The sequence below is a fragment of the Silene latifolia genome, chromosome Y, assembly GCF_048544455.1.
Source record: "Silene latifolia isolate original U9 population chromosome Y, ASM4854445v1, whole genome shotgun sequence".
Lineage (NCBI taxonomy): Eukaryota > Viridiplantae > Streptophyta > Magnoliopsida > Caryophyllales > Caryophyllaceae > Silene > Silene latifolia.
In genome coordinates, this window is record NC_133538.1 from 171894430 (window position 1) to 171918582 (window position 24153).

General features: G+C 37.0%; 2 protein-coding genes across 2 annotated transcripts; both read left to right on the top strand.

The window, feature by feature from the left end:
- The first annotated feature begins 2157 nt into the window (after positions 1 to 2157).
- LOC141629421 (uncharacterized) lies at positions 2158 to 15380 on the top strand. The gene is made up of 4 exons (XM_074442427.1): positions 2158 to 3098; positions 3442 to 3893; positions 4105 to 5445; positions 15037 to 15380. Exons 1-4 carry the CDS (start codon positions 2158 to 2160, stop codon positions 15378 to 15380), a joined length of 3078 nt encoding a protein of 1025 aa, XP_074298528.1.
- A 401-nt stretch (positions 15381 to 15781) lies between these two features.
- Positions 15782 to 23263, top strand: LOC141629422 (uncharacterized). Its single transcript, XM_074442428.1, has 2 exons — positions 15782 to 16236; positions 23116 to 23263. The coding sequence occupies exons 1-2, from the start codon at positions 15782 to 15784 to the stop codon at positions 23261 to 23263; spliced, it is 603 nt and encodes a 200-aa protein (XP_074298529.1).
- Positions 23264 to 24153: the final 890 nt, after the last annotated feature.

A 24153-nucleotide genomic window follows, 5' to 3' on the forward strand; every position in this document is an offset into this window, starting at 1 on the left:
ACCCCAAACAGCATATTGACCAGTCAAACATGCTAAAATGTCTTAATATGCTAAAAAACTTGTCAATCTACTGTTTATCAAACACCCCCATAATGAATGAAAAGTTATTACTCCCTCCGTTCCATATTATATGACATTTTTATTTTTCGAGGTGAGTTTTTGACTTTCATTTTTACAAGAATATATTAGTCTTAAAATTATAAAAATTATATCATAAAATTTCTTACGAAAATACCTTTCAAATGATTATACTTTTCATTATATTTACTCAAACACTATCAGAAAGTAAATCAACAATCACCATAACAACTTAATAAGTGCCAAAGTAAGGTGGGCAGTTAATGTATTATACAACCGGTTGTATATACAACTTATTCATTGTTGTGGAGCTTTGTTACAAAGTTGTCAAGCTCTATTAACAAAATTATCGAGTTATGATCCAAAGTTGTTGAGCTTAACAGAATAATTATTAAACTCAATAACTTCGTAAAATAGCTCAATAACTTGTAAAATAAATCAACATCTTTGTGTGAGAGCTCGATAACTTTGACGCGGTTGTACGTAGCTCTTATACAACCAATTGTAGGATAATATTTGTGTAAGGTGGGTGAGAAGGATTGGAACGAAAAACAAAAATAATACGTAAATTAATGTGGGAAGTGGGGTAAGAACAAATAGAATAAACAATATAAAAGCCGTTGGAAAAGTATACACACATTTTACTCATTACAGTACACCTTTGACAATTTTGCCCTTTACCACCACCGTTGATCACCTTTCATCACCAACACCTGCCTCCGCACCCCCCCACCCCTTCGCGCGACCACCCATCCCCATCGTCGCCGACCTCCGTCATCCACTGCATCCGACGAATGTATAATTCGGAGTACAATGACTAGTACGACAACCCCGTGCAAAACCCTTCTCCAACCACCTGAACCCTCGCATCCCCTTATCGCCGGCGACACTTCATCATTCCCTCCCCCTCCCACCTCCTTCTCCTCCCACCCATTTTCCCTAATCTACGACCCCCTTATGCCTGCGCCACCTTCCCTTACCGCCGCCCATGGCTCAGCTCACGTCGTTTATACCACGAGTCCACGACCAAACAACACAGAAATAGTTTGTGATTAACAGAAACCCTAAACTAAAAAAGTCCAAAAAGATGAGATGAAAGAATTAGTTTGACTCATAACTATGCAATTAACGATTTTAGATTTGTTTAACACCCAAATTGTCATTGATAATCGAAGAATTTTTTTTACTTTGAGAGGTTGTAGGGTTAGCAATGGATAGAGCATTATGTTGGGTTTTTTTTGTCAAGGGTATGCAAATGGAAAATAAATGGTAAAAAGTACTGAGTTGAGTAAAATGTGTACTGCGAAAATAAATTACGTTACTTAAATATTTTTAATAAGGATCCTAATCAACATTAAACACTAACTACTTAATTAATGTCCTTTATTATTTATTAAATAAATTAATTGGCTAATTAATTTAATATCTAATTCGTAAAGTAACTGTAAGTTTAATGCATATTTTATTAGACAAAAGTTATAGCCACTATTATGGCTAGATTAAGTTAAATAATCCTCATTTTATATGCATGTATAAAAAGTTTCACACACGTAGTGTGTACGTTTCTTTGTCGTTGACGATTAAAGTATGCTTCGTGAGACAGATGGACATGTGATAGTTTTGATAAGATTTTGTTGGAGAGAATTTGAGAAAAGTTCGATTTTGAGTTTAGTCAAATACTTCGTAATGGACAATGAGTACAACTTAAAAGAAATTAGAAATTAAAAACTTATGTTAAATTAAAAGAAATACTCAGAGTCTAGGGTTCCTAGGGTTTTTTGTCAAAATTTTATTTGTCTCATCCTTTTTTTCGAGGTTCTAGCTCTCGATTGCGATCGTGAGTTAGGTCTTTCTTTCGTTTTTCGTTTGCTTTTGCTTTCTAATGCAGGTACAGGAGAATAGTGCGAGGAGAGGCCAACACCGGTACGGGAAGGAACCGTTTGGGGAGGCTTCTGAGGATGATCCATTATCATTCGAATGGGATGAAGGGGGGATGGTGGAGAGAACGATGGTAAAATCACGCTGGTCGGGAAACTGTGGGCGTCTAGGCCTACGAATGTTAAAGCCGCGATTGAAACTATGGTCAAGTTATGGAACCCAGTTCAGCCAATTTTGGGGAATATTGTTGATGCGAAGGAGAAAACCTTCGTCTTTCGATTTGGAACGGAGCGTGACAAAGCTAGGGTTCTAGAAGGGCAACCGTGGCACTTCGACAAATTCGTTTGGTGCTTCAATGAACCGAATAATGAAGGTAAACTCACCGATGTTTCTCTTACGCATTTTCCATTATGGGCAAGAGTTTATGACCTACCTATAGCGGGTCGTACAAATGCTTCAAATGTTAAAAGAATAGGTGACTGTTTGGGGTCGTTCATTAGCTTTGAGGTAGGGCCAAATACGGAGTTGGACAGGGCCATCGGGATTCGATACTTACATGATATCCGGGTGCCCTTAAAAAATGGTATCCCTATCAAGATGAAAACCGGGAAAATGATCGAGTTTAAGGTGAAATACGAGAGACTGCCTCTTTATTGCTACGGGTGTGGTGTTATTGGGCATGGGGAGAAAGACTGCGATGAAGGGCCATACGAAGAAGATGATCTCAAATTTGGGGATTGGCTGAGAGCATCCCCGTGGAAGATAGTCAAAACAACCAGGGAGGGAGGAGGAAAGGCCGCGAGAGATCTCAGTAAAAGCTTTGATATGATGAGAAAGGAGGATGACGAGGCTGACGTATCCAAGATGATTGAAAAATTGCAAAATATTGCTATCACTCTACGTCACAAGAAGGAGGGACAAAAGAAGGATGGTGATGGGAGGATGGATGTGGCTGTGAGTAGGGACAGAGGGGTGGATGATCAGAGGGGTGCTCATCCAGTGAGTGGGGGAGATGGAGAGGAGGGGGGTGGGAATCAGGGACTTCAGAATGTGGATAAGGAGCTGAAGGGGGAAGTAGGGAGTCTGGCCAAAGAGGGAGGAGGGGTGAACGACAAGCCTGCAGCAGGGGGAGAAGTTATGGGGTATGTGCAGGGGGTTGTTGGGTGGAGGGACAGCTCGTAGAGTGGAGAAGCAGGGGGAGGGCAGAAGGGAGAAGGGGGTCCTACTAAGTCTGGGAAGGGATGGACGAGGCTACCTAGAGGAGGAGATGGTGGAGGTGAGAGAACTGAGTAGATGCAGGCCGAGGGGGTGGGCAAAAGAAGGCGTGTAGAGGACGGGAGCAGGGAGGCCGAGAAGAGAGCAAGGGTTACTGTTGTGTCTGACAGGGGCGTCATAATACCTGAGGCGGAGGTTGAGGGTACTCAACCTCGCCAGGCCCAATGAATATCTTAAGCCTTAACTGTCGAGGCCTGGCAACCTCGACAGTGTTAGAGCCCTCCGCTCTCTGGTACGGAGGGAAGCCCCGGCCTTAGTGTTCTTATGCGAAACTAAGCTTAGTGGCCGTGAAATGAGGGGAGTGAGGGAGAAATTTGAGGGGTATGATGGGATTGAGGTTGACAGTGTTGGGCGTTCGGGTGGTTTGGCTTTCATGTGGAAGAGGGAGATTGAGTGCTCTTTTGTGTCGGTGTCTGTTCATTACATGGATTTCCATGTAAAGACTCGTGAGGGGACATGGAGAGTGACTGGGTTTTATGGTTGGCCTTCGGTGACGGATCGACATTTGTCATGGGAGTTATTACGAGTTCTTGCTCGACAGTCCGAGTTACCATGGGTGTGTATTGGGGACTTCAATGAGATCTTATTTTCAACAGAAATGAAAGGTGGGAGTCGTCCTCAATGGCAAATGAATAACTTCCAAGCAGCGGTGGATGACTGTGGTTTGCGTGACATATCCTGGGAGGGGGTATAATTTCTCGTTTGATAACGGACAAGCAGGGGATGACAATAGGCAGTGCATGCTCGATAGAGCAATGTGCTCTAATGAGTGGCTCGAAGTTTTACCTTACGCTAAACTGTTCTATTTGGAGCGGTAATGGTCGGATCATGTGCCAATAAAGCTGTGTCTTAATCATAGGGAAACGTCAACAGGGGCTGGAAGAGCTTTCAAGTTTGAACAAATATGGGTTGGGGCGGAAGGGTGTAAGGAAGCTGTTACGAGGGGAGTGGAGAAAGGCCACGGGGAGCTTGTCAGTGTGTTGCGAGAATGTGCTAGTGAGCTTCATGAATGGAAGAAAACGAATATATACAAGATAAAAAAGCTGATTGAGAAAAAGCGGCGTCAAATTGCGGGCACTAATAGGGGCAACCGGAGGGCTAGTGAGGTGAATAGACGGAAGAAGCTTGTGGCGGAAGTGGCTGACTTGATGCACCAGGAAGAGATTTATTGGAGACAGCGGTCAAGGGCCTTGTGGCTAAAGGATGGGGATCGAAACACTAAATTTTTTCACATTTGTGCGAGTGAGCGAAAAAGGAAGAATTGGATCGGTAAATTAATTGATGGAAATGGGGTGGTGAGGCACGGGAACGAGGAGGTTGCTAGGGTGGCGAAATCTTATTTTGAAGGCCTATTTACTTCGTCCAACCCGACCAATTTCGAAGATGCTTTGCAGGGACTTGAAGGGCGTGTGACGAGGGAAATGAACCTGGGTCTTGAACGAGATTATTGTGAAGAGGAAATCCTTGATGCGCTCCATCAGATGAATCCACTTAAGGCACCGGGTCTGGACGGTATGAATAGTCTATTTTTCCAGTCTTATTGGAGCATAATTGGCCCCGATGTCATTCGTACCGTTCTTCAAATTTTAAGAGGAACACGCTCTCCAAGAGATTTAAACAAGACTAATATCGTTCTTATCCCAAAAAAGAAGGCTCCAGATAAAATACAAGATTATCGACCCATAAGCTTATGTAATGTGGCATATAAAATTGTTTCGAAGGTTCTTGCAAATCGATTAAAAATCTTTTTAGATAGTATTGTCTCGGAGAACCAGAGTGCTTTTACACCGGGAAGGGCTATCTCGGATAACGTCCTAACGGCCTTTGAGATGTTTCACTATATGAAGAGCTCTAGATCGTCCAAGGGGTATATGGCTATAAGGTTGGACATGGCGAAGGCTTACGATCGGGTTGAGTGGTGCTTTATGAAACATGTTCTAGAAGTGATGGGGTTTGATAGGAGTTGGATTGCGCGGGTCATAGATTGTGTTTCGACTGTATCCTTTTCTGTCCTTATTAATGGGACACCGATGAAGGAATTTCAGCCATCGAGGGGACTACGACAAGGTGACCCACTCTCCCCTTACTTATTCATTCTTTGTGCAGAGGCTCTATCTAATCTCATACGCCGAGCTGTGGTTAATGACTCGCTTCATGGCATACGCATTTCACAGTCGGCCCCTTTTGTCTCTCACTTATTTTTTGCGGATGACAGTATTTTTTTTCCTACGAGCAAATTTGAGTGAAGCTACGGTTGTGACTAATATTATCCAGAGGTATGAGGCGGCCTCGGGGCAGCTCGTGAACTTGGAAAAAAACCACGGTCTCGTTTAGTAAGGGGGTACCTAGGCAGAGGCGTGATAGCATCATTGGCAGTCTGGGTATGGTAGAGGTGGCGGAGCAGGCTAGGTATCTTGGGTTACCGACGGTTGTAGGGCATTCGAATAAGGCTTTGACGGACATAATTCGGGATAAATTGACCAAAAGGTTGCACGGATGGAGAGGGAAAACATTGTGTAGGGCGGGTAAGGAAGTTCTTTTAAAGGCCGTGGCCAATTCGCTTCCTACCTATGTGATGAGTATTTTCAAAATTCCCGCTAATTTCTACAACGATATTAAATCAATGGTGTCCCGGTTTTGGTGGGGTCATGGAGATGGTAAGCGTGGTATATCTTGGGTAGCGTGGCAAATATTGTGTCAACCTAAGTGCAAGGGCGGCATGGGTTTTCGGGATTTTAGACTATTTAATCTCTCCCTAATTGGTAAGCAAGTGTGGCGTTTAATTACCAAGCCGGAGTGTCTTTGGGCTCGTATTATGAAGGCTAAATATTATCCCCATGGAGAGGTTATGACGGCTGGAATTGGAGGGAATCCTAGCTACATATGGAGGGGAATCATTGAAGCGAGAAACGCTATCCATGGTGGGCTACGCAGGCGAATTGGGGATGGATTATCCACGCGGGTTTGGGGGGATGCTGTTAGAAATCTATATCTCATTACTTTACATATTCATATATGTTACAATTAATTTGGCCATAAAATTAAATACAAATCTTATGCATGCAAACTAAATAAGAAGAGATAAGAAAATCGTATTCCTTACTATGTGATTTCGGTCTTATGGGCACCAACAAGATCTCTTTCTTGTTAGTTCTTGATCTTTCCAATAATGGATTAACATTCATGACTTCAAAATAGAAGCCCTCCAATTAGTAGCACCCAAGACTATCCCAAAATCCCACAAAACTAACATGTACTAGATATTTGTAATGTGGTTTACCTTAAAATCGATTACTAATACTCATATACTACTACTAGTATTATTAGTGTTTTATTTGTACAAATTAGATTCGTAAAAATGATTTTTATGAAGAACAAGCGAGAGAATGTAGTGTTTTTCATAAAACATAAGAAGAATGAAAGAAATTGAGAAAATCTCTCAATTCTCTATATGCAAAAACCGGTGGGTGGAGGTCTTATTGATCCTTTTAATTTTTCCTTTTTGTCTTCACAAGACAAACTAGTGTAAGGCTTTGTCATGGTCAAGTCACTATCAAGTGTCATAGACAAATGAATAAGATAAAACTTCTAACATTGCCCTCCAATTTTCGGTTTTATCATTGTGTAATATGGATTCCATTTTATTTTTGTCAATTGTACAATTGTATGTCATGTGACATGTGACATGTCTTATGTCATGTTTTAATTTAAAATGCATATTTAACAAATTAAATATCATTTACAAATTAAATAAATCACATTTAACAAATTGACTAGTAATTCAAAATTACTTTCTCATAAAATGGTCATTTAATTACTAGTTAGTATAATTTACAACATCTTGTAATTATAACTAACTTATCATTCTCATCTCGCGTGTTTCGCAAACACCGATTAATTTTAGTAATATAACTTCTTAAATTACTAAATAAAATCTTAGTTAATCACATTATAATAAGATGTCATGTTCTCCCTTATGATAATAATTTGTTCAATTTTAAGGAATTAATTAATCTGTATCGACATACAATTAATTAACCTTTATCAATTAAGGGAATCGTCCTTTAGGTGTGACCTCAAGGGATCAACTGATCACCACCGTCGCACGATAGTAATGTCAAACTCTAGCCAACCAATCATTACCGATATGTGTGGACCAGTTGACTATATATATGTAATGTATCATCCCTTTTGTATTCTTGATATGAGATTTAAATATGTGATCAATATGATCGACAATTGTGATCGCAATATTGTCGGGGACACTTACTCCAACAATCTCCCACTTGTCCTCGACAAGTGTGCGTCACCAATTCTCTTGTCCTATTACTATCTCCCACTCAATGCAAGGTGTCTTTCGGGTCGTACTTGCAAGTGATCATATCGAGAGTGGTTTCCTCGATCTGGAGAATAACTGATTGACCGGAGTTATCTACCATAAATACCTTCCGAGCGTGGCCACGCATTTCCAGTTCATTGCTGTTCGAGTGGCCCTAAGATATTGTTTTAACCCTGACAAGGGGGTGGACAATTCCTATCGCACTTATTCCCTTCGACTAGCCACAACCATCATAACCCAAAATATGCCCATTTGACCCCATTTACGAAGGTCGTAGTAACACAAATCAAAGTTAATCTGAAACTGTGCCACCTTAGGCGAACAGTCTTTAGTCAAAAGAATCGACTCATTAGAATACTATAGTAGCTCTCGCCACGACCAGGCTATATAAATTTGCCAGAACTCTATAAGCGGTTACTGCCCGACAAAGTGTTCCTAACAGTCTGCCTATGTGATCGACTAGTCATCTCACATGACTATATGGCACTTGAACTTGTCATCAATCGCATCACACTCTAGTCACTTCGAGACGTCACCTCATACAAGTGACTATGGGCGAATACCATGTTAATCCGGGTTCACTTTAACGGGGTTCAATGTTGTCTCTACAACCCGTTTGGATGTAACAAAGTATAAAAGGAGTTTTTCAGCTTAAAAACTCGAACGACAAATGTGATTATCACATATGAATAGTCAATACTTGATTATTACTTCATAATTTTATAATCTATTTTCATCTTATATGTAGTTATTCATCTCAATGCAATTGAAATGACATATGACATGACTAATCATGTTAAGCCCATGAGAAGGCTTTGGTTAGTAGGTTTTATCAACTTCTTGTACCTTACTCAACCTTACTACATACTCGTTTTCCTTTGTAATGTATACATTTGCATTACAAAACTTTCTGAGTACATGTCTAGATCCAATGAAGACATAGGCTTTTATGCCTCAAAATAGCTCCCACTGTTTTCATAGTGTGCGGGACTCATCCTTCTTGCACATCACATGATTGCAAGTGTACTCAATTTCCGTTGTAAATATTTCTCATTGTTCTTTATTGCCTAGAACGATTCTAGAAAATCCATTTCTTAAATAACATAGCTACAATGGTTCCTTAACCATCCTAATGTGTTTTGATTATGGTTTTGTTGAAACCATGCGCAATCTCAATTGTCAATTGTCATTTGTGTAACACCCTTACACAAAGTTGCATCAAAAACAATTTGCTTTCCATCATTAATGCTTCCTCAAGCACTTAAGACTAATCTATATGGCTACTTGGTAACTATTACTTAAATTCGATTTGAAACAATTCATCATACTCAAAGTATATTAAGTGTTATACATCATGTCCTATTTAATTGATTCGGCAGCGGAAGCAAATGGAATCAATCAAATATGTTCAACTTGATTGAACTAGTCATGAATCTTATCAACATAAGACTTCTTATTTGATGCTAATATCATGTGGATTTATCTACATAAATCTGGATATTAAAGATGTATTATATTACTCCAAAAGTCTTAAATCATTCTGAATGATCAATATGTCATCCACATATAGGACTAATTAAAATTACCGTAACTCCCATTAAACTTCATGTATAAACACAACTTCTCGACTTATCGGGAAAATTTTTATACCATGATCAAATCATTGATTTCAACTCATTGATGTCCTACTCAAGACCATCTCTTAAGTTGCACATTATCTTAGGATTGTAAGAATCTATAAAACTTATGACATGTATTGAATACATTCCTTCTAATTGAAGAAGTGGTTTTTAGATTCACTTGCTATATGTATATCATCATAATGAAACACAATCCCTATGAAGATCCAAATAGACTTAAGCATTTCAGCTAGTGCAAAAACCCTTTGCAACCAATCAAGCTTTGATATCTAATAATTCACTTGGAATTAATTTCGGATTTTCAAGGCTCTAAGCCTTGTATTGAGTTGTGACTTAAACACTCTCATGTAAGTCAAATGTTCATTACTTTCCAGAAGTAATTTGAATTAAACAATTTCTTTGTAAGTTGCAAGCTCTTTACTTTCTAAAAGTAACACTAATTCATCAACTTCAACAAGTGATGACTTTAACCTCCTAGGTTTTGAAGAAACAACGTCTTACACAAAACGTCTCATGTCGCCAAGAAAGACCAGTTTCTTGCGACTTGCGACATAACATTCTTTGTAGCTCTTGAATCATAACATTCTTTGTGGCTCTTGAATAATTTCTCCCACTCTGTCTTCTAGAAATAAACTTGTATTTTAGAAAGACAGCTTCACGAGCCACAAACCTGTTGTACTCGTGATTATATTAAGGAAAAATGAGCACTTGTTTTTTTTTTGAAAACTTACAAACATGGTACCCTACCATTTCATATCTCATATGAATCGTTTTAGATTTAGTGGAAAAATAATTTAGACAAAATGATAAAATTCCCCAAAAGGTTCAAGTAACTCAAGGTAACTTGATTGAAGTCTAATCCATATCGAATAGCGTTTGATTTCTTATCCAACCACACATTATCCCATAATGCGTGCTAAGAGAGATTAACTTGTGATACTATATCACATTTCATTTGGCTTATATCAAAGTCTTTACTTTGATAATCCCATCACGACTAAATCGTGATTCCATGAACTCTTTGAATTTCTTCAAAGATTTCTCTATTTACCTTATTAAGTAAACACATTAGCGTTAACTTAAATCGTTGGTAAAAGAAAATGATCAACCTATTTTGGATCAATGATTTACAACCTCGATCTCCTTTTAAACCAAAAGGCATGAGACATCTTGCCTTGAATACAAGATACGCATATACCATAAGATCTAATGGTTTCAAGAGTACTCGATAACTCTTTGCGTTCATCATGCTAGAATTTAAGGTTTAATCTTGGGTTACCAATTTGAGTCTTGCATCATCTACATGATATATCATTCTAGTTTGGTTTAGAATATAATCACCTTGATAATGGGCTAGCCATACATCAAATCGTGGTTTATAGGGTCACAAAAGTGAAACCTCTTTTGTATCTTAACAAGTTTATATTCTTATTTAGAGTTTATGCACTTAATAGTCATAATTAAGTACAACTATAAACCCAAAACTAGATTGATTACACAATGACTCTATCTCTCAACATCATTGTTGCTAATCGTCATATTTTAATTATCCTATGTATCAAATACAATGATGAAAACCACCATCGGTTTCTAATATTGACGAAGTAGTATTAGCAAAATTTATGTCAATCAAATAAACATTTAAAGAAGAAGGTCCCATTAGATGTCCCACAACTAACTTGTTGATTCTTCAATAATTTGGGGTAGTTTCCTTCCTAGCGTCCAACAATTAAGACAATGGAAACTTTATCGGTCGGGATTGATAGGTTTAGTATCGTTATTCTCAATAACTTTACTTTTAACATTACCTTGTATCAATCCCATTCTAATTTTACTTCTTTGAACCTCACCTTTTATCTTAACGGTTTTAGAGAATGCTCCCACTCATTTCAATAAGTCTTTGCTTAGAGAAGCAAAATTAAATTTCATGAAGACTACTTTTCAATTCATTTGTTTAGTCTTAAAACTTTCATTGAAGTGGTTGCGGTATTTTGGTCAATTTTGATTTCAAACAAATCTAGTTACCAAAATGATGTAACGTTTCAAAGTACTTAACTCAATTAAGCATATGAGAAACAATTCATTGTAAGTAGATATGTTAGTCAAGAATCAAAAACCCTTTTGATCACGAATAACTTTTATCTATACTCTTCACAAGAGATCCTTACAATGAATAATACGAGGTTTTTAGAAGAAAATTCATATTTTGTCTTTAGTTACGATGTTTTAAAGGAGATTTGAACTAAAATCGAAATGATATCGTATATGAATTGTGGTAAAGAAATAGAACAATATGATAACGGAATAGTGGAAAACTTAACATTTGTCGTTATAATAATACTTGTAAATAATTTAACAAGTAAAGCATTTACATAGTGACCTCTACCCAACTATGATAAATGATTCCAAGATCCAAATTCATATTAACTTGGGCACGGTAGGGCCGATTCATCCCTTATCAATATAACTCGGTGGATTAACTCTTTAATCGATTCTACTTTTAGAACTCTTGGTCGATAAAATTACATTAATATTTATCGTTAGCCCGGAACACATGCGACTACGGTCACGAATACTTCCGTTGAGCTCAATCCAAATTTCGAATAAATGTGTCCATGATCCAAATCCACATCAACTTGGGCACGGTAGGGCCGATTTATCCCTTATCAACATGAATTCGGTGGATAGACATTTATCACCCACTTCCCCTACGTAACAAGGTTTGTACCCTGGTAGGGCCGAGCGCACTCCCTCATAAAATAGGTTTTCATGGTTTCTACTTTTTGGTAAGGCTAAGTCTCAATTGTTTATTTTAGCGAGAGGTCATGTCAATTTATTATCCATCACGTTTTAAGTGAACTAAAGCGGTGAACTACGATAATTGTAATTGACACGGTCGAAATACTCGATTAAATAATAATGCATGTTTTAGTTATGGCGATTTAGCGATGCATGCAACATATAAATAAAATGCAAAGCATAAATAAATTCCTAGTATGGCCTTCCTAAAAATAGTAAATCTAATAAACTATTACATATTCGGAAACCAACTCCATTGGTCCCTTGAACTTCGGTTTTGGCACGCATCTCGAGGTAACACCGTCTTTAATGGATCGCCTTCTCAAGTGGCATCATCTTCAAGGAACTCCGGAATAAATAAATTACATAACAAATTGCATAATTTCCTATTATACATTTGTAATTAAAATAAACAAAATCTATTAAATTACAAAACGGTGATACGAGATCACAATAAATTACAACCGAATTGATATTCCCATACATTTCGGGCAATATCAATTAAAAACTAAGGCCATACTAAGTAAAATTACATAATTCAAAAATTACATAAAATAAAATTATGACGATCATAAATAAAATGCAGCATTATAATATGTAAGAACATGCCCAATTTTATGCTAAATCGCCTTTAAGGAGCCAATATCATATATTAATCGCTTTTTACGGATTTGCGTGATTGAACCTTTTATAATCACAATAATTACATAAATTCATATTTATGTACAAGTTAATTACCCTAACCAACTTAGGACTTAAAATTAGTCTCCACTAACATATTGACAATAATTAACTTATATTTCTTAAAATTGTTCATAAATGGACTCAAAAATACAATATTATGTCATAAACTTTAAATTAAATCATAAAAATTTCAAATAAATTCAAAATTTAAAATTTTAAACTCATGAACATTCTGGAAAAATACCATGACACTCATAATGCTCAAAAACTTAGGTTAAAATTTCGAAATTTATCGAGAAAAACAATGTTGCGGTTTATCGGATTTATCAATTATAATCATAAAAACATGAGAAAAAATATATTTATCAACTTTTCAATTTTAGATCTGAAATATATGATAAAGTGCAACATATGACGTTTTTCCTTAGTCATGAAGTATGTTTTAGCAATTTATACTAATTAAAGTCACTATTTATGTGATTTTTCATCAAAAATTCATAAATTATGCATAAACACTTAATTATAGCCAATTATTTTACACACATCTTGTAAAATTTCATGTGACAATATACTAAATTTCTATGACCAGATTCAAAATATAACGCATATTAACCTATTTTTCCATTTAAATTCGATTTTATCTTGAAAAATCCATATTTCGAGCATAAAAACTCATAAAATTATGAATATTTACAGGCCATCATTATATAATATATGTGAAAACATATCCAAAAACCACTGGAAAAATCAAAGTTCAGCTATTTTTAGTCCAAAAATGACATTTTTATCATAAAATCACATTTTAATGCCATTATTATACAAAATGAACAATATAAATCCATAAATTAACCAAAATATCCTAAATACATTTTAGGACCAGAAACTTCAACATGCATAATAAATTTCTTGATATATCATAATAAACACTAATTTATAAGTTTTGTTTGTTAATCTTATAACTCGGAAAAACAATAACCGATTTGCATGCAAACAACCTAAGGCTCATGATACCGCTTGTTAGAAATCTATATCTCATTACTTTACATATTCATATATGTTACAATTAATTTGGTCATAAAATTAAATACAAATCTTATGCATGCAAACTAAATAAGAAGAGATAAGAAAATCGTATTCCTTACTATGTGATTTCGGTCTTATGGGCACCAATAAGATCTTCTTCTTGTTAGTTCTTGCGCTTTTCAATAATGGATGAACATTCATGACTTCAAAATAGAAGCCCTCCAATTAGTAGCACCCAAGACTATCCCAAAATCCCACAAAACTAACATGTACTAGATATTTGTAATGTGGTTTACCTTAAAATCGATTACTAATACTCATATACTACTACTAGTATTATTAGTGTTTTATTTGTTTAAATTAGATTCATAAAAATGATTTTTATGAAGAACAAGAGAGAGAATGTAGTGTTTTTCATAAAACATAAGAAGAATGAAATAAATTGAGAAAATCTCTCAATTCTCTATATGCAAAAACCGGTGGGTGGAGGTCTTATTGATCCTTTTAATTTTTCCTTTTTGTCTTCACAAGACAAACTAGTGTAAGACTTTGTCATGGTCAAGTCACTATCAAGTGTCATAGACAAATGAATAAGACAAAACTTCTAACATTGTCCTCCAATTTTCGGTTTTATCATTGTGTAATATGGAGTCCATTTTATTTTTGTCAATTGTACAATTGTATGTCATGTGACATGTGACATGTATTATGTCATGTTTTAATTTAAAATGCATATTTAACAAATTAAATATCATTTACAAATTAAATAAATCACATTTAACAAATTGACTAGTAATTCAAAATTACTTTCTCATAAAATGGTCATTTAATTACTAGTTAGTATAATTTACAGCATCTTGTAATTATAACTAACTTATCATTCTCATCTCGCGTGTTTCGCAAACACCGATTAATTTTAGTAATATAACTTCTTAAATTACTAAATAAAATATTATTTAATCACATTATAATAAGATGACATGTTCTCTCTTATGATAATAATTTGTTCAATTTTAAGGAATTAATTAATCTGTATCGACATACAATTAATTAACCTTTATCAATTAAGGAATCGTCCTTTAGGTGTGACCTCAAGGGATCAACTGATCACCACCGTCGCACGACAGTAATGTCAAACTCTAGCCAGCCAATCATTACCGATATGTGTGGACCAGTTGACTATATATATGTAATGTATCATCCCTTTTGTATTCTTGATATGAGATTTAAATATGTGATCAATATGATCGACAATTGTTATCGTAATATTGTCGGGGATACTTACCCCAACAGATGCTTGGCTTCCGGATACTCACACAGGTAAGCTCATATTCCCATGCCTGCAAGGATGTGAGAATTGGGTAGTGGCAGACCTTTTGGATGACGGGTTAGAAGGGTGGAATAGGGAGAAGCTCGTGAGTGCTCTCTTGCCGTTTGAGTGTGATAGGGTGGCCAGCATAAGGCTTAGCTCGAATCGCCCGCCGGATGACTGGTACTGGTGTGCGGAGCGTGATGGCATTTATTCAGTGAAGTCAGCTTATTATCGATTTGCGGGGGAAGCTTTTGACATGGGTGAACCGTTGGATTGGGAGCGTGAGAAGTGGCTATGGAATCGTCTTTGGAGGGTACCGATTTGGCCTCGAATCAAGCTCTTCTTCTGGTAGCTGTGTTGTGAGGCTTTGGTAACGAAAGCGAACATTGCTTCTCGAATTGGAGGTGAGTATCCTTTTTTTACCTTTTGTCATTCTCAGTTTGAGTCGAGTCTTCACTTAATCCGGGATTGTTGGGTGGCACAAAGGGTTTGGGAAAGGATGGGGTGGGGGAGTGAGGGTGAGCTTCAGGGAGGACGGATATGGGATTGGGTCGAAGGGAAGTGGAGGGAGTTGGGGGTGATGGAGCATGGTAGGTTCATGGTGTGTTGTTGGGCCATCTGGGAGCATCGAAATAAGGTAGTTTTCGAGGGGTTGGTGCCGAACCCGGATAGCATTATTAAACGGGTACAAGATGTGGTTGCGGAGATTGAAGGAGGGAGCTTGGGCAGAGGAGGGGAGGCTGGTCAGGGGGCATGGTAGAGGCTGGTACAAGGGAGGATAGATGGGTTGTTGCTCCGCAAGGCTGGGTGAAGGTAAATGTTGATGCGGGTGTCAATACCGGGGAAGGAGTAGGTGTGGGCGCTGTTTGTAGAGACGATGAGGGACGGGTGTTATGGGGGATGGCTTGGGATTGGAAGAAGGAGTGGGAACCGGGTGTAGCTGAAGCGGTGGCTGTGCTTGAAGGGCTTGAGGAGGCTAAGCGAAAGGGTCATGACAAGGTGGTCATCGAAAGCGATTGTATACAAGTTATCGAGGCCTTGAACCGGAAGAAGCATGGAAGAAATATTTTCTATTTGGTCGTTAATGATATATTGTCTTTAGCTAGTTATTTTATGTCTATTTCATGGGTGTATACGCATCGAGCTAACAACAGCGTTTTTCATGCTTTGGCTCATTTGTTTCCTAGAGTTGTTGGTAAACGTGTGTGGTCGGATGTTTTACCTCCGAGCGCGAACGCTGCTGTTTTAGCTGATCGTTTTTTAATTTAGTGTACCCTCGAGGTGCTTTTTCAAAAAAAAAAAAAAAAAATAGATTTCACTGCCCTTTTGTTCCATTTTTTTGTTTACCTTTAATTTAAAAAAAATACTCCCTTCGTGCCGATTAATCGTTGTCCTTTGATTTTGGCACAAAGATGTTGTCCTTTGGTTTTGGCACAAAGATCAGGAAAGATGAGGGGTCAATTACTAAATTACAAGTGGACCAATTTGTGTGTAAATGATCAAATTGCTCATTAAATGCAATCCTAAAATAGAAAAGACAACAATTGACCGAGACACCTCCAAAATGGAATATGACAATAAATAACCGGGACAGAGGGAGTAAATTAATAAGTGAGACAAAGGGAATATTTGACAAAGTTAAGGGTGTTAATAGAGTTTCAAAACTCATATATTTAAAATATTAAAGATCAAAAGATAGAGACAAAGAGAATATTTGACAAAGTTAATAAGAGTGTCAATAAAGTTTTCAAAAATTGGATAACTAAAATCCTTAATAAGGAGTATCGCCCAACTATTATAAGAAACGTATATTTAAAAGGAAAAATTACAATTTACCACCTATTATGTTTCTTTTTTTACAATTTACCACCTATTATGTTCTACTTTACAAATAACCACCTAACTTTCAACAAATTTCACACCATTCTTATCTATTTTACATTTTTGTGACGGTTTTGTATAATTATCGACTCGACCTCATTTTATCGTCTTAAGTAAATTTAGAATGACCAATATACCCTTGTTAATTACATACCGTTCCTATTTATTTCACACTCATTCAATCCCATTCATCCAATCGTAATAAATAGGGATCACACCCTTGTAAACAATCCCAGCCCCTAGTCTCATTGCAGGCAACCTCTTAACAGCCACACTATCACCATTAGGCATCAGAGTGCATCACACAGTAAAGTCCAAACACTCGCCTTCTTTAAAGAACTCGCCTTGATAATAGCCACCACTGCAAACGCGATAGAACAGACCAAAAGCCCAATAACCAAGAGCAGCTTCAATGAAGCAGACAACCTTTCACATGAGCAGGGTGATGACAATCCAACAATCCGTTTTTACACGGTCCTAAATACGGTCCCCATAAATCAGGATTACCGACGAAGGATGTATTATTAAAGTAACTTAACTGCCCAGTTCTGGGGACTAATCTCTTGAAATTATTATACGAAAAATCGACAGAAGTAATACTTTGCATGCTAGAAATTGATGCAGAAATATTACCACTTAAATGATTCCGCGAAATATTCAAGTAATTCAATAATATCCGTATATCAGTAATCTCCTTAGGTGGGTGTGAAATAAATAGGGAGGCTATGTAATTAACAAGGGTATATTGGTCATTTTAAATTTATTTTAGACGATAAAATGAGGTCGAGTCGATAATTACACAAAACCGTCACAAAAATGTAAAATAAGTGAGAATGGTGTGGAATTTGTTGAAAGTTAGGTGGTTATTTGTAAAGTAGAACATAATAGGTGGTAAATTGTAAAAAAAGAAACATAATAGGTGGTAAGTTGTAATTTTTCCTATTTAAAATATCAAAATTTTGAGCAATGTTACAGGGTTCAAATTTAGCGATAATTTCATCTCCAATACGAAGTATAATTCAAGTATTATATTGAATGTGTCTTTGTTCTTAAACTTTTTTTATATTAATTTTCATCTCACAGTTACTCCTCTAAAATGTGTTTAACAATTGCTCCTATATCGTATTCTTAGTAAAGTTAATATAAAAAGCTATACGTGTGTCATAAGTTGTTACATGTGGTTTTAAACTATATTTATTCATAACTTGCAATTTTAGGACAGATCGATTAAACCCAATCAAAATCGTGTTAATTGCGTATCAACATAAGTTTTTTTTAAGTCGGATCATCTTTGACATGTCCAACGCCAAACATTATGGAATATGGTATATCCAAAAGAGCAATCAACACCATATAGTTTATATTCGTTATAAAATGCCTTCGAATCAACAATCCCAAGATAAATATTCAGAATATTTATTGATCTGACCCGGGCAACGCCCGGGCTTGAAATCTAGTATATATATAAAGCAGGAACTTTTCGAGCGATATTAGACAGTCCAACTTTTATAGAAATCCTATGATTTAAAGAAAAATTTAATAAATTATCCTAACAATGTTAGATTTCTAAAAAAATTTAATGAAACTATCATAATAAGAGTAGATTTCTTATAAACAAAACAAATTTTATTTAATTTTATATCCTAATATAAGTAGACTAAATTTATTAAATCACACATGTATATAGAGTTTAGTGAGTAAAAATTTATAAGTAATGGTAACTTTAACTTCTCATTCTATCTTTGGTTGAAAATGAACTAAAATGTTATTAAATGTATCCCAACAATAGTAAATTTCTAAGAAATTCTAATAAGATTATCCTAATAAAATTAGATTTCTTAAGAACAAAACAAATTTTATTTAGTTTTATTCTAATATAAGTAGATTAAATTTTGTTATATCACAGGCATATAGATAGAGTTTAGTGAGTATAAATTTATAAGTAATGGTAACTTTAATTTCTCATTAATTCTGTCGTAAGTTGAAAATGAACTAAGATGTTATAGATATTTCATAACAGCTGAGAGACAGGTTAGCACTTTATATACCATAAATATTTGCGATATTGTAATAGTATTTTCCGAGTGAATTTCTTTTGCAGGAGACAATAATATATGGGGAGAATTTGTATGATTAATAATATTGACAACACCTTTAAATTTTGAGTTTTTAAAACGTTTGTTTAACTAATACAAACGTTTGTTTGACTAATACTACCACTTCACCAAATTTATTTAAGCTAATGACTAATTCATAATCTTGAATTAGGTTATAGTTCTTCAATGACAATTATCTAGGTATGACAGTTTGATTAAGATTTTTATGATCCTCATCAAACCATGCTAGAAGCATACATGTTAAATGTACGAAGTTGAATTTCTTATTGTTGAAGGCATAGGTCGATAAAACAGGCCACGCCAATCATCAATACCAATAATCAGATATTCCCCACTATTATAGAATATACTTGTAATACTCCGTATTTAATAATTATATAATAACAATACTATGTTATGTTTATGCGTGTTATATTATGAGATGGTATAATAAATAATAATGATTATAATAATAATACATAATACATGTATTATATACTCCCACCTACCATTCTACCCATATATATATATATATATATATATATATATATATATATATATATATATATATATATATACCCCCACCCATACTACCCTATCCTTATCATTTCATTCATCATATTTCCACCATACAAATAAGAGAGAAAAAGAGAGAAAAGAGAGGGTTTAGAATAGGAGAAGATTTTGTCCCTCAGCCTCGAGTTCGTAAGGTAAGACCGTCTTATGCTAGCCTTTATATTATTTAATTAATACCATTGACCCGCCTTGACCCCGACTCATCTTTGACCCGTGTTTGACCACTGTGTGACTGCCGTTGACCACCCATTTAGGGCTTTGATCGAGTGTTTTTATGAGTTTTAGTGGTTAGTGTGTGACCGTCTTAAGACGGGTTTTTTACCCTTAAAACGTGACTGACCTGGGCTAACCTTGGGATGGTTGGGTCGTGGGTTGAGTGGGGAGTATAATGGTGGTCTTGGTTGGTGGGTAGGGTGGCTGTGGTGGTCGGAAATCGAGTTTAAAAGGGGGGTGTACGGCCTGTTTGTTGTCGTTATTGTGTTGTTAGTTGTTGGTGGTTATTGTGGTGGTTGTCGTAGTTTTAGGGGGTCAGATATGAGGGAGATAGCAGGTGGGTGTTGGGTCGTGACCACCACGGTGGTGGTGGCCCATGGTGGGGGTTGTGGTGGTCGGTTTGAGTAAGGGAATGTCAAGGTTGTTGGTTGTTGATGTAGCCGTGTTTGTTGTTGTTGTTGTTGGCCGTGGTGGTTGTCGGCCGTGGCCCACCGTCGTTGTGGTGGCCACGGTGGTGACAGTAGGTAGTGTGTAGCGGGATTAGCTGAGTGTCGGAACGGGTTTTGGGTAAGAGTATAAGACGCGTATTTAATTAGTCGTATCTGTATAATTAGATTGGTATATTTATACATATTTGTATTATTATCATATTTTAGGAGATGAGTTTTGTGATACGGTTTTACGAGATGGGCCTAGCTTGTGTGACGGATTGCTTATGCGGATATGCTGTAAGGTAGGTTTATCCTACTCAGTTTCATTGTTGTATTTATTTATAAAATGAATCTTTTATCATTTAATTGCATTGAGTGAGTCGTATTGCATGTTTCTGGTTTTTGACGGCTCGAAGAGTCGGGATATTTGAGGAACTGGTATCCATGGCATGTTTGGCATGTCATGGTGTATATTGTCTGTCATGCATTTCATATTGTGAAGGTTGTGATTGTATATGTTGGAGGATTTATTGTTGTTGATTGTTTTGGAGACGTAAGACGGTTGGGAGACCGTCTTGTGCTTGAGTCGCCTCTTGAAGCTTCCCACTCCAAGAGGGATGTGCAAATTAATGGCTTGAGTCACGGAGGGACTCGTGTGGTTGAGACACGATGTCTGGCAGGGGATCTGGTTGGCTTCCGGACCTGGTACGTCTGGGCGTGTCCCGGTACCTGTTTGTGGTTTCTGGTATGTCTGGGCGTGTCCTGGTACCGTGGCGGTGGTTGTTTGATAGGGGTTCATTCATGTTGTAGTCATGTTGCCTTCTCACACACTCGAGGCGTGTCACACTTTATTTATTTCCTTATTTATTGAAACTGACGTTTATTGTGTTTGTGTAATTGTCACCTATTTCCAGGGTGGCCTGTGGGGATCCATATGATATTTCCGATCATATAGGGAAAAGGTTAAGTACATGTTGTTTGGATAGTACGCGGGAGACGGGACGAGCTTGATGAGGCACGAGACGAGTATAGTTGGCTAGAAGAGTATAGTTGTCATGAGTTTTACTTTTTTTCATTTATTTACGTTTATGTAATTCATTAAACATTACATTAATAAAATGTTCTTTGATTGAAGTGTTGAAACACTACCTCGGGAAACCGAGATGGAAATGCATCAATTACCTTGGCCGGATAATTGGGGTGTTACAAAGTGGTATCAGAGCGACGATTTTGGAACCTAAAACTAATGAACCATGATGCATGCATTTTATATAGGCTTTCTAAGCCTTATTTGCACGTATTTTCATGCAATTCCCGTATTTTTAGGCTACGAAATACCCCGAATAGTCTACTTTGGTTCGTTTGGCTTTAATTGCAGGAATGGACCTGAAAGAAGCAGAATTGAGCCTTTTACTGTCCCTTTAGCTCGCATTTAGGAGATGGAAGAATTGGAGCGAGAATATACTGTCTTGGGATGCGTGAAGTCGCCTTGGAAGCTAAGATCATACGTCCTATGGCTGATTCAGTGGCAGTTGACTCGATCGAGAGGTTTTGCTGGCTAATGTGCTCGATCGAGACCTTTGTGGTGGGGAGAAGTCCTCGATCGAACCACTGCTGTGTTCGATCAAGAGGTGCCTTTTTGGTGTTCCTTGATCGAGTAGCCTTTGTACTCGATCGAGAGGTTTTTGCTGAAGAAATGTTCGATCGAGAAGTTTGAAGGTGCTCGATTGAACACTTTGCTATCTGACGCGGGATTTTTCTTGTGTGAACTTATTTATTTAATATCTTAAGTTACGTATTAGGTTAAGAAAATATCTTTCCTATATAAAGGAAAGACTTAATGAGGTTTAGGGATCTCTTTTTATCATCTTTAATCAGGCAATTTACGTTAACTTCAGAACTTAATCTCGTTCGACGTTGTTTTTATTTTCTGGATATTTGATTTGTGATTGTTGTTATTCAATTTAATTCTCTTTTGCACTCTTCCTTATTCAATTTAATTCTCTTTTGCACACTTTACTTCTTGTCTTTAAGTGCTGTTGATTTTTAGGTTTATTATTAAGTTTATGCAATTTCTTCTTATTCATCTTAATACCATGTTTATTATTACTTTATTAATCGTTGTTGTTTTATTTATCGTCATGCGTAGCTAAATTCTCTATTGCTAGGATTATGGGAGCCATGATAGTAAAACAATGATGCGATAATTAGTTTAGGAGGTTTTTGTTGTGAGAATTGTTTTATAACAATATAACAGTAATTATTAGGTTGAGTGCACGCAACTGAATTAATTAACCCGGTTAAATTCAGACCTAGATCGGACGATTGGAATGAATAGACCTGTTATGAACTATAGACTACCCTAATCAGAGCGGAAGCTATTTAGGAAGAATCTAGGGTGGATAGCGGACCGGAAGGACCTTTCCACTACCCTTCTCACATCAGACCGACTGACCTTACCTTTAGATGACTTGCGTAATATCATGGTAAACCGACAACTTGGCATTTCTCTCTTTATTTGATCACATATTTATTTCATCCTTGCTATTTTAATTGTTGTTTCATTTATTGCTCTTTAATTCAGTTCTTTAGTTTAGTCAAAACAAACAAATCAAAACCCCCCATTTTGTGACCGTAGATAGACTAGTTAACAAGTAGATAGTGACCGTCTCCCTGTGGAGTACGATACCCGACTTACCTCTGCTACATTAGTTAGAGCCGGTTGGTTTATTTTTGATAGGTTTGCGATAGCCGTGTCAAATTTTGGTGCCGTTGCCGGGGAGGCAACTATTTTATTTACTTGTCTTATTTTAGTTTGTTTTAGTCTCAAGGGATTTTTAATTCCTTGAGGCAGTTCTTATTCTTTTCTCTTAGTTTTGTTTATGTCCAGGTCCAACAGGTCAGAGTTAGTACCAGCTGATCCTGAACCAGAGAGGACTTTTCGCCGTAGACAAAACTTATTGAGAGAGATTCGTCGAGAGGAAGTCTTGAGTAATCTTGAACCAGTTCTTGAAAATTTCACCTTTGCAGAAGCTTAGTCTTTAGAGGAAGACACTTCTATTTCTACAACCGTTACTAAATCTGCGAAGATGCCTAACATTGATAGTCATTCTAAGCCGACTGCTGATTCTATTCCTAAGGGTTTCAAGCTCGCAACCGATGAGGGGAGTACCTTCGATATTCGTCCCTCCTATATTAACCTGGTGGAGAGAAACCTGTTTAGAGGAGTAGCTTGTGAGGATCCGAGGAAGCATATGGAGGTCTTCACGGATTATTGTTCTACTATCCCTGCTACTAAGGGAGTGACCCAAGAGAATATTAAGGAAGTCTTGTTTCCTTTTTCTCTTATTGATGGAGGCCGAGAGTGGCTAACTGACCTGGATAGGACCACAGTAGATATCACCGATTGGAACACCCTGGCTCTTGCTTTCTACAAGAGATACTACCCTCCCCAGATAACTAATGCATTGCGAGGGCAAATTACAAGTTTTAAGCAGAATCTGACCGATAACTTGTATGAAGCATGGTGCAGGTTTAAGAAGCTGGTTAGGTCTGTCCCACATCACGGATTTGGCCAGTGGTTTTTGTGCAACCAGTTCTACAACGGGTTGTATGATGATCACCGTGATATTTTAGATGTTGCAGCCAATGGAAGATTTCAGAAGAACATTGATGATGATAAGGGCTGGCATATTGTAGAGGATATGGCTACCCATTGTGTTGAATATGGGAACCCAAGGAGTGGCACTAGAACAGTTGCTACAGATAATAGTGCACTTGTGGCTCAACTGGAAGCCATGAATGAAAGATTTGATAAGTTAGAATTGCAGGCTGCGGGAAATCAATAGATGGTTCACTTGTTGTCTAGACAAGAGACCGTCTCATGTGAGAGATGTGGTACTGATGGCCATAGTGCAGTGGAGTGTCT

What these genes read in the sequence shown, in the direction of transcription:
- LOC141629422 (XM_074442428.1), top strand. Translation starts at nt 15,782, where the DNA reads ATGGTAGAGGCTGGTACAAGGGAGGATAGATGGGTTGTTGCTCCGCAA. An exon ending in GTTGTTGGTAAACGTGTGTG is followed by an intron (nt 16,237 to 23,115) that starts GTCGGATGTTTT and finishes GTTTATGTCCAG; the next exon opens with GTCCAACAGGTCAGAGTTAG.
- LOC141629421 (XM_074442427.1), top strand. Translation starts at nt 2,158, where the DNA reads ATGGTCAAGTTATGGAACCCAGTTCAGCCAATTTTGGGGAATATTGTT. An exon ending in GCAGGGGGAGAAGTTATGGG is followed by an intron (nt 3,099 to 3,441) that starts GTATGTGCAGGG and finishes CAACCTCGACAG; the next exon opens with TGTTAGAGCCCTCCGCTCTC. An exon ending in AGCAGCGGTGGATGACTGTG is followed by an intron (nt 3,894 to 4,104) that starts GTTTGCGTGACA and finishes AAACGTCAACAG; the next exon opens with GGGCTGGAAGAGCTTTCAAG.